A 12,457-nucleotide genomic window follows, 5' to 3' on the forward strand; every position below is an offset into this window, starting at 1 on the left:
CGCGGTTGGAAAGGCTTCGTCCTCGTCACTGACGCCTCAATGTCTCCACCGCCGTCAACGCCGTCTTCCTCAGAAACGCCCCGTATTGTGGGCTGACCTTGGCGGAGCCCCCCCCCCCCCTCGTTTCTCCAGACAAAACAAATAGAAATGGCGTGTTTTTAGATTGTTGTTCTTTGAGGGCCGTACCCGACTCGGAATTTTGTCAGTCGAACCGGATTCGCACCCGTCTCCCTCTCCAATGGTACAGGGCGTGCCGGCGGGGGGCAGCAGGGCAGTGTGTTTTTAGTTTAAGTCTCCTGACGCACACAAGGGTGTGGGTATGGAACGATTTCCTCCGTGACTCGCTGAGACGGTTCACACCTACGAAAAAAATATGCTCGTGATTCCCCTCGTTTATAACTCCCCATCGAAATGCCATCCCCGTGCATTTTGTAAGCGTCTGTCAGTTTTGTCCAGGTCATTGTCACCGTCACAAAAACAAAAAGACAAAAAAACAACTGCTCGACTTGGAGAATCTCACTTGAGTGACGGGTTTCCGTTGGATGATTCGACTCTATTATTTACCCCCCTGAACCCGATTATCTTTTATGTACCTTTCCGAATTGAACGAAGCAAAAAAAAAATAAAATAAATTTAAAAAAAGCCCAGCGCGTCCCGTGCGCACGGCGGGCCTAACCCCACCCCCTCCCTCCCCGTTGTGCGTTCCGTGCATACGTCCTGTGAATCTTCTTGGCGACCCCTCCCGCGACGGACGCCGTCTCCATGAACGTCCAGGTTCCATGGAGTTCATTCGCGGAGCCGTTGTTTTCCGTGAGCCGCCTCTGTTTGCACGTATGCAGGGTTTAAATAGCTGCCCTTGGTATCCAGATTTTGGTGCGATAGACACACACGCGCGCGCGCACGCACACACACACACACACACACACACACGCACACACCCTAACCCCTAATGTCATTGTAAGTGCGTGAAATGCAGAAGACAGGTGGAATCCGAAAGGGGAGAGATGTGACCCAAGTATTTTCCTCTTTCTTTCTACTCATCCCTCCTCTCTGGTGTAGTGGGTCCCCCTCTCTCTCTCTCTCTTTCTCTCTCTCTCTCTATTCTCTCTTTCCTTATCTCTCTGTGACTTTTATTTCACACTTCAGTTCAGTTTATCTATCGGTCTGTCTGTCTGTCTGTCTGTCTGTCTGTCTGTCTGTCTGTCTCTGTCTATCTATCTATCTATCTGTCTGTCTGTCTCTGTCTATCTGTCTGTCTGTCTGTCTCTGTCTCTGTCTATCTATCTATCTGTCTGTCTGTCTGTCTGTCTGTCTGTCTGTCTGTCTGTCTGTCTGTCTGTCTGTCTATCTGTCTATGTCTATCTATCTATCTGTCTATGTCTATCTATCTATCTATCTATCTATCTATCTATCTATCTATCTGTCTATCTATCTATCTATCTATCTATCTATCTATCTATCTATCTATCTATCTATCTATCTATCTGTCTATCTATCTATCTAGCTATCTATCTATCTATCTATCTATCTATCTATCTATCTGTCTATCTGTCTATCTGTCTATCTATCTATCTATCTATCTATCTATCTATCTATCTATCTATCTATCTATCTATCTATCTATCTATCTATCTATCTATCTATCTATCTATCTACAGTCTCTATCTATCTATCTATCTATCTATCTATCTATCTATCTATCTATCTATCTATCTATCTATCTATCTATCTATCTATCTATCTATCTATCTATCTATCTATCTATCTACAGTCTCTATCTATCTATCTATCTATCTATCTATCTATCTATCTATCTATCTATCTATCTATCTATCTATCTATCTATCTATCTATCGATCTATCTATCTATCTATCTATCTATCTATCTATCTATCTATCTATCTATCTATCTATCTATCTATCTATCTATCTATCTATCTATCTATCTATCTATCTATCTATCTATCTGTCTATCCATCTATCTATCTAAGAGTAATAACAGTAGGTATCTCCCTCCCTCCATCCTCTCGATTCAACTAATCAGAATCAGAATTCTCTCCCTCTCTCCTCCCGTGCCTCCATCTCTCCGTTCCATTCTTCCGTGCCTGCAATCTCACCCGCTGTCCCCCGCTTCCCCTCCTCTTTCTCCTCTTTCCAATCTATCTCCCTCCATCGCCAAGCCGCTCTCTCTAATCAGCGTCAGATAATAATATTCACAAAAACGCCCTCCCATCCACCACGACTAATACTACTAGCACACACACACACACACACACACACGCACACACACACACACACACACACACACAGAGACAACCACATATCCATTCATATGTATGCATATACATGCTAACACATGCAGAAACACACACACACACACACACACACACACACACACACACACGCACACACACACACACACAGACACACGTACACACATACACACAGACTCACACATGCATACAAACATTGACACTTCTGCGCAGGCTAGTGCGTGCACAAGCACACCCACACACACATTGATGTACACACACACACACACACACAATAACAAATCCATTTATATGTAAACATACACATTCTAACACATACACGCACACACTTGTGAACAGCCTAGCATGCACACACACACACACACACACACATAAATATACACACATACACATACACACACACACACACACACACACACAAATATATTCACACATACAGTTGCGCCCAGCTCCTTAAAATTCTGTGGACTGCGTCATGAGGACACAGTTGAAAGAGAATAGCTGATTAAAGCGCATCCCCGTGAATGTGCGTGTGTAAAATTGTGTGCACGTTTACTGTATGTGTGTGTGTGTGTGTGTGTGTGTGTGTGTGTGTGTGTGTGTGTGTGTGTGTAAGCCTAGGAGAGGAGGAGAGAGGCAGAGAATAAAGATTAGTAAACGATTCATGTGATGCATATTTCAATGTGTCTGTGTGTGTGTGTGTGTGTGTGTGTGTGTGTGTGTGTGTGTGTGTGTGTGTGTGTGTGAGTGTGTCAGTGCGTGTTGGTGGTGGTGGTGGGATAGTGCATGCGCGTGCACGTGTTTGTATGGGCTTTAATTTTGCAGGGCGTGCCTTGAGGGGCCAAAAGGTGTTGATTTCCCATGAGAAGCATTACGACACGATTATCAGTGCACACACCCGCTCAAACATGCGCTCACAAACACACACACACACACAAACACACGCACACACACACACACACACACACACACACACACAGAACAGCCACTTCTAAATCCAAATCAAGACCCCATTATCATATGAGAGGGGGGCAAGATGGGAGTTATCTATTCTCTCCCTCTTGATCTCTGTCTCTGAAACAAACACATACACATACACACACAAACACACACACACACACGCACACACACACACATGCATGTTTATTACACCAAATCGTTTTTTACATGTGCAGAAACAAACTGTGCACACTGTGCATGTATGTGCACGCATTCATGTATGTGCATGAATGCCTATACATTCAGACATCTCTGTGTTTCCATTTCCCTTTGTCCCTTCCCTAATCATCTATCCTCTGACATCCACGACACACTTTGTTAAGTGTTAAGTGTTCCTTTGTACATGAATGTGTGTGTGTGTGTGTGTGTGTGTGTGTGTGTGTGTGCGAGTGTGTGTGTGTGTGTATATGTGTGTGTCTGTGTGCGAGCACGTGTCACACTGTGTTTGGGTAATAGGGTCAGCGCTCATGTCTTGCCCCTGTGAGGGTTAGGTGTTTAAACGCACGTCGAATGCTTCTTAACAACAGCTTTCCGCCTACGGCCGGCTTACACACACACACACACACGCACGCACACACACACACACACACACACACACACACGCACGCACGCACGCACACACACACACACACTGAATGGTGACCCAGTTGAGTCGAGCTGGTAGCTTTCATTACTTTGATTAGGCTGTGCTGTTTTACTTGTCATCACATTGGGCAAGTGGCTTCCTTGCCCCTCCTCAAATAACCCAAACTCTTTCACTTAATCCTCAAGTGCCATTTAACTGTTAGTTGTTTATGTTATTTTTAAACGGGGACGGCTTTTACTGAGCATGCGCAGCGTTTATGGAAGCTCTGGGACTTTATTTGAATCGTGGAATGGAGAAACGAAAAAACTGCTTCTCCTGTTTCGAACCCAATTTCCTTCCGAAACGTTGCCTTCTAGAGACGCAAGGTCCTGAATGATTCGCTCGTCGCGAACAAATCCTCTAGATGACTCGGCCGTCGGGAGTCACTGCGGCGAGAGTCGTTCGCTCGTTTCGTCTGCAACTCCGTCACTGCAGCTACGGCATTCACGAAAAGGATTTTTGGGAAAAGCTTTTTGGGAATACGCAGTTTGCACTCTTCTGCCAAAAAATATAAATTTGTCAGAATGAAATCATTCTGGTGAGGATTCCGTCCACGGCTCAACTCTTCTGACGCTCGCGCGAGTCCTCGCTCGCTCACCGCGCGTTACACCCACAGAATCAAAGGAATGAAAAGTCGGGCGACTGGAGGAATCTTTTTTACTGAGTGACCCATCAAGAGTCCCACCGGGTCTTAAAAAAATGAGCCAACCCTGTCACCACTTCTGCCCTCCCGGGTAAATCACGCCTCCGATGAAACACTGACTTTCCCGTTGCAGGTGACATAAGAGCCAGGCCAGCGCCAGGCAAAACAATTCAGGTGACCAGCGCTCCAGCGGCACGTTGTCTTCTTGCAAGAATGGAGAATAATGTGGAGTTTTGCGGCGCGCTTTGTCGTGTAAATAATTCACTGGCGAGGAACCTTCCAGTGCAATGCGTACAGACAACTTTCCCCCACAGAATGTGACTGGAACCAATGACCCCGGCCGTGTTGATGCCTGGAGCCACACAGGGGCCATTCAGGCAGGGAGTTTTGTGTGGAGAAAAAAACCCCAAAAAAAGAAGAAGCAAGACACGCAAAACCGTTTTGTGTACGGGGGCGGGGCTTAGGTTGAGAGACCGACGCCCCTCGAGGCCGAGCATGGAGCTACACCTCAGTGGGTGAAGCCGTGCGTAATCCTGACCTGCAGCCAACTGACTGACTGTGTGTGTGAGAGGGAGAGATAGTGATGGTCTCTGCTGAGCTACATCACTGTGAGCTACTGTGTGTGTGTGTGCCTGTATGCGTGTGTGTGTGAGTGTGTGTGGGTGGGTGTGTGTGTGTATGCTCACATCTGGGCAGCAGTCATTGCAAGAGATGAGCTCGGTGGCCCAAGAAAGCATGGAAGCATGAAAGTTAATGCTCTCTCACACGCACACTCACACACACACACACACACACACACACACACACACACGCACGCACGCACACTTTGCCGTGAAAGTCAATGTTCATCTCCGCGCAATAAAATCCTGTGACGATTGGAGGGAGAGAAACACTACGGACCTCCCTCCACGCAATCGTTGCGATCCTCCATCTTTTTTTCTGTGTCGCACATATTTATCTTTTTTGCGGTTCAATCCCTTCAAGTCTCCGCTTTCATTTCCTTCTGTCGTTCTGCCATCTCTCTCTCTCTCTCTCTCTCTCTCTCTCTCTCTCTCTCTCTCTCTCTCTCTCTCTTCATTTCTAGCTGTTGCCTTTTTTTTATCTCCTTCGGCCCCTTACAACCCCCCACCCTTTTTTGTATTCTCTCGTCTGTTTTCCTTCCGTCTGTTCGCCCCATCGGGGTGATTTCTCGCCGCTCCTCCATCCTCCCATCGCGCCTCCCTTGGTGGCTCCTTCCGACTCCTTTGCTTGGGTCAGGTAAAACATTCCTGTGGCAATGAATTTAGCCGGACGCCTCATTGACACCTCATCTCCCCCGGGCGTCGGGTTCGTTTTTTTCGATTTTTCTATTTGAATTTCAGCTCATTGAGCCTCATTAGACTCACGGCACCATTTTCCTCTTCCTTCATTCATAAAAAAACAACACGCAGCGTATTCATTATCCCTCTCGCGTTTTTTTTTTCCTCCCTGGTTTCCCTCGCTCACCTTTTTCAGCTTGACCACAGCCTCCCTGGTCTGGGAGTCGGTGGACATCTCGAACAGGTCCATGCCGTCTCCGTCCGTCAGGCGGTAGCTGACCAGGCCGTTCTCCCCCAGATCGGGGTCCTTGGCCTTGAGGCGCCCCACCTCCTCGCCGGGGACTTTGTCCTCCGACACCATCATGGTGTACACACCTGGAGGGGAGAGGAGATGAGGGGTGGAACGAAAATAACATCAGATTTCAGTTGAATTTATCCAGAATCTTCACAACAATGAAACACTTCTACGGGTAATAGCATAGGGTAAGTATTTTTTTGTGATTGTTGCAAAAAGAGCGTTTTTTAAATTTTGGTTTTACTACTACCAGTCAAGAAAGAGTGTATGTAATATGTAATCCCTTCCTAAGGAAACGGGAATTTAAAAAAGCAACAAAAAAAGAAAAGCAACATTTCGCAACCGCAATGCACTTGACCGTAACAGAATGGTTTGATTTTAGAAGCGACACCTGTCCTGGGTCTAGGTAACTGGGGCCCGGGATCAGAGTGGCTGCCGACCTGTTGTTCCTTGGTTGGTCTAACGAGCAGCAGGTCCCCACACCCCCATCCCCACACTCACTCCGGAGAGGAGCCCTTGTCATGACACATGTCCATCTGCTCCTGGGCTTATTCCAACGAGCCCACCCTCTACAATAAACTGTAGTGTGTCTACAACCCCGTTGTCTTTGCCTCTGTACCGGAGGTCCCTGAGAACGCCACTTGAGTGGAGTGCGCTGAGGCAAAACCGCCCACACAGTATTTTTTGTGATTTCCTTGAAACTTTTGATGCAATTCACGAACTCTTTTGCAATTTATTTAGCGGTAAAATTGTGGAATTGGCTAAAATTGACATTTCCTGGGGGGACCGAATACAATAGAATAGAATAGAATCAGAGCATGCGAGCAGAGTGGACCCTTCTGTTTTTTTCGACAGTGAAACACCTGCTCACCAACTCCGCTATATCTGGTTTCACATACAATCATATCTCTCTCCCAAAACATGAACCAGTGCCATATTGAATGGGAGTCAACGTTTTTTGAAGATTTGTGAATGCCTCTTCGGGTATGGTAAATAGACACGGCATAAGCTCTAAGCTCTACTAATATAGATCAGAAGAATATAATATAATAGAAAGTGGGAGAATACTTAAACCTAGAAATACCTTACACCCTCCGGACATCTGTTCTGGGTGGAAATATCAATATCAATATCGAAACAAATCCTTCATCATCTTTGGAGTTTGGAAATGGTTTTTTTTGTTTCTTTTTTTTCCATTATGAGGGGATGTAGGTACATAAAAAAAAAATCTAATCTTTGCCAAAAAACAGCAGATTGCAGGGTCACATAATCAATTCGATCAAGTGAAATATGAATAAACACGGAGAAAAAAGGAGTAAATAGATGAATAAATGGAAAGTATGAATAAATGGAAAGTATTTGCTCAAGAGACTAGATAAAACAAAATTAATGAACGACAATATAACTAAATGAAGAGATACACATCAAGGACATACATAGAGATGGATTGAATTGCGTTGAGAATGGATATAAATGAGTTTGCATGGGCCATGAAAATTAATATATATATTTTTTGTGTTTGTTTTTTTCTCCACCCCCGCCCCCCCCCCCCCCCGGAAATTGGGAAATTTTATCAAGCAAATGTCGTAAGGTGGAAGTGGCAGATGTTGCGGCTCGCTGTTTGAGCCCCTCCGAGGCTCTGGGCCGGCGACTGTTGTTAATTTTGGCGTTCTGGTCGTGTCCCAGGTACACGTGTAGCGCTCATTAGCTTCAGATTATTCCTGGATGATCGCCCCCATGTTTTTACTGTATCACGCCGGTGATACAGGTCGGTCCAACGGTAGGGGAGAGCAGGGAGGGTGTTAACTGGAAAAAATACCATCTGTCTCATCTGACACCAAGAATATTAATATGCCATGTCGACTGACAGGTGTGTGTGTGAGAGAGAGAGAGAGAGAGCGAGAGAGAGCGAGAGAGAGAGGGAGTGTGTGTGTGTGTGTGTGTGTGTGTGTGTGTGTGTGTGTGTGTGTGTTCATATGGTTTCAAAAGCACACCTGAAAACCCACCAGCATTTGGATCATCAGGACATAATGAGGACATTTAAGCTACGTTCGCACTGCAGGCAAAAGTGGCCCAAATCACATTTTTTTAGCTCATATGTGACAGAACAGGTTTTATTTATTTATTTATTTCATTTATTTTTTATTTCAACAGTGTGAAGAGGACAAATCACGTGGAATCGGATGTATTCAATTCTGATTCGCGCCACTTTCATGATGTGCTCCTAGATCAGATACGGGTCCGATTTTTTCGCAACGCGACCCCAGTCCGAACGGTCAGTTCGTGCGACTCTTTCGTCGCTCCAGGGGGGCGCTCTTCACGATCCCGGCGCTGGCGGGAGTCGCCCCGGTGGAAAACAAACGTGGACGATTGGAAATTTTGCATGACCTCCGTTTGAGCGCAGCCATTCACGCCGCCGTCCCACGACACTTCAGGACTGTGACCAAGTACCCACTGGAATCTGATATTGGCCACATTTCAAATAAATAATGTGAACAGCGAAAAACTGAAAAGATCGGAATCGGAAATCCAAATTGAGCCCTCAGGCCTGCAGTGTGAACGCAGCCTTTCGCATCCTCGTGAACCCAAACGCCGTTCAAACATTTCATATTTTTAGTCTCCAAAATGTGTTGTGTGTATTTCATAGCGTTTTAAAATCTACACAATAATCCCAATTAATCCTGTTTATAAAGGTGTTTCTAGACGTCCTTATAAACCACCTATACCTCCCTCCATCCCTCCTTCCTTCTATTAATCCTCCTCCCCGCTCTTCCGTCTTCACCTTTCACAGTCCTCCTCTCCACCCCACGCTCCACCTGCACACCTTCACGCTCTGTTCATCCTCATTCCTCCCCCTTCTCGTCCCTCCACCCCTCCTTCGCTTCTCTTTTTCCCTTTTGCTCTCACCTTGATTTCGTCCCCTCCCCCCTCCCCCCCTCTCTTCCTCCCCTCTCTCCTCACCTCCTCACCTCTTCTGCTCCCCCACCCCTCCACCTCTCCTCCTCCATTCCTTCTTCTTCTAAGCGGCTTAAGTCCAACAGCGCTGGCTCCAACATGCGATGACAGTGTGCAGAGCCAAATAAAACACAGTCTGTTGGCTAATGGTGCAGAGCGGCGAATAAAGAGAGAGATGGTTGCAACTTTACTCATCCTCAGGGAGGGGGGGATTAGACACTGCAGAGGAAAATACAATAATAATAATAATAATAATAATAATAATAATAATAATAATAATAATAATAATAATGATAATAAAAAAACATAATACATATGAATAACATATAAAACAGCAATAATAATAATATAAATAATTGTTCAAATCTATAAATAGTAAGCTATGACAATAATAATAATAATAATAATAACAATAATAATAATAATAATAATAATAATAATAATAATAATAATAATAATAAATAACATAAAACAATACAACAGCTAAACCCATAATACTATATAATATATGATTTTTAGGGAAATACAACTGCACATGGTAATTATTTACAATTATTTACAGTGGTAGAAGAACTCCTTAGACATTTTATGTAAGAATCAGTACAAATACCCTCACACAAAATTATTTATATTTAACTAAAAGTATATAGGTACTTAAAATTGGTACGAAAGTCAAAAGTCAAGTAAATAAAGTATTGAAAGTCAAATGACTTGGCATATCCAGGGTCCTGGGTACTGTATTATACTGTACAATACTATACTGCACTATACTGTACTATACTATGCTACACTTTACTATACTGTACTATACTGTATTATACTTGACTAAACTATACTATTGTATACTGCACTATACTGAACTATACTAGACTTTACAAACTATACTGCACTATACTGTACAATACTATACTATACTAAACTGCTCTTACTATACTATACTGTACTATTCTTTACTAAACTATACAACTGTATACTAAACAATACAATACTTTACTATACTATACTGTATGATACTTTACTAAACTATACTGCTGTATACTGTACTGCACTACACTATACTAAACTATACTGAACTGTATTTTTCTATACTATACTGTACTGAACTGTATTGTACTATAATATACTGAATTATACTATACTGCACTATACTATACTATACTATACTATACTATACTATACTATACTATACTATACTATACTTAACTGTACTATACATTTTGCAATATGTGCATTAGTGCATCTGCAGGATCTGACTTCACAGCAGGATTTTTGGGGATGGATGACGGATGCTCCATACATCACCGGGGATCATCAAGGACAATGCTGCAGAGTCTGTGGCTTCCAATTTTATTTCATTTATTTGGACTAGTAGCACTAAACACAGACTTAGAGGGAGAGTGGGGGGGATGCTGATCAAGGCTCTTGTTGTTGCTAAGCAACCATGAAAAGGCTGTTTAGTTTTTTTGAACTACTATCATCTGGAATAACTCACAGCAAGGTCCAACCATTGATGGTCACACACACACACACACACACACACACACACACACACACACACACACACACACACACACACACACACACACACACACACACACACACTACTGCAACATAATGAGACAGAGGCACCGTTGTCTCACGTTGGACTAAATACGCTCAGCGATGCACTTGATTATTCGTGAGGAACAAGCTCACAGGCCACACTTCCTGCAGTGTTTCATTACATTTGATATCTTTATTTCAAATGAAAAAATGACGATATAAAAAAAACCCATATTATTTCGAGAATACTAATACATTAAATAATAAATAAATAAAGTCGGTACATCTTCGATTGAAAAACAACACCGCTGCCCGGCTTCTCTGCGGCAGGTGGCCCGGGGGCCGGAGGTGGTGGAGGGGCCACATAATGTGGTTGTCTGCGGGCGTCAGGCGGGGCCCCGCTCGCCCCGTTTCCCGGACTTAATTACGTTTTGTCGACACATGTCGTCGCCGGATGTTTCTGTTTATGTGTCTCACTTGTGGTGATTCTCCCCCTCTTGGAGTAGTAATGATGATTAGTTGTTCATTAGACCAAAACATGGTGAGACCGCTCTCCAAAGAGGGGGCTTTGGTGCTGGCGGTTGAGAAGCAGTTGAGGAGCTGAACTTCATGTTGAGAAGTTCAGCTCCGCCGGCAGATTAACTCTGTCCGGGGTGCAACAGAAGACAAAACCTCATTGTATGCATACAAATGTAAAAAAAAACAACAACAACAAAAAGGAACAAGCAGAGCCAAACCACAAGCACCACTTTTCCCCTACATTGTTTCGGGGTCTTTTGTACATCCTTGTATAGATACAGATCTTCTTTTTTTGCTTTCTTTTTTTTCCATCTCCGTCCACTCTCCTCTCTCTCTCTTTCTCTCGTGCTGTCTTTGTGGCTTTCTTTCCTCGCTTCCTTCCAGCAGACTAATAAATGGGTGGATGGGCGTATTGGTGGTTGGATGATAGAAAGATAGATGGATGAGGGATTGGTGCATGGATGGGTGGGTGGATGGATGGATTGAAAGATTAGATAGCCAGACAGACAGCCAAACAGCCAGATAGACAGATAGATAGATAGATAGATAGATAGATAGATAGATAGATAGATAGATAGATAGATAGACAGACAGACAGACAGACAGACAGACAGACAGATAGATAGATAGATAGATAGATAGATAGATAGATAGATAGATAGATAGATAGATAGATAGATAGATAGATAGATAGATAGATAGATAGATAGATAGATAGATAGATAGATAGATAGATAGATAGATACATTGTTTTGGGGTCTTTTGTACATCCTGGTATAGATACAGATCTGTTATTTTTTTTTTTTTTCCTGTCTTTGTTTCTTCATTTTGCTTCCTTTTTCTTCATCTCCGTCCACTCTCCTCTCTCTCTTTCTCTCATGCTGTCTTTGTGGCTTTCTTTCCCTCGCTTCCTTCCAGCAGACTAATAAATAAGTAATCACTGTCCTCATTCACACATCTGGGCCTCTCCCTTCCATCAACAGGTGTGTGTGTGTGTGTGTGTGTGTGTGTGTGTGTGTGTGTGCGTACGTGCGTGCCAGTGTGTGTGTCCATATGTGCATTTCGATTTTTTTTCTTCTTCTTTTCTCCAAACCATAATGGAGAGATTTTTGCGTCTCGGATGGCGGATGTAAATCTGATGACGGAGCTGGGAGCTTTGCGAATATTTATTTTAATTTGTTCTCATCACCCATAATCCGCACAGAGAAATCCAATTTATGAACCGAGCTATAATCAAACAATGCGCGTTGGCGATATTATAACATGGCAACATAACATTGAGGAGCGAGGACATTTTTGCAAATTCCG

At 43.7% G+C, this 12,457-nt stretch overlaps 1 protein-coding gene across 1 annotated transcript in view; it reads right to left on the minus strand.

The window, feature by feature from the left end:
* LOC307242269 (cadherin-11-like) overlaps positions 1-12,457 on the minus strand; it is a 35,040-nt gene that overhangs the window by 13,448 nt on the left and 9,135 nt on the right. Inside the window, 1 exon segment of the mRNA XM_080016655.1 lies at positions 6,026-6,213. Coding sequence (XP_079872781.1) covers positions 6,026-6,213 — 188 coding nt within the window.

This window comes from Zeus faber, assembly GCF_960531495.2.
Source record: "Zeus faber genome assembly, chromosome: 16".
Lineage (NCBI taxonomy): Eukaryota > Metazoa > Chordata > Actinopteri > Zeiformes > Zeidae > Zeus > Zeus faber.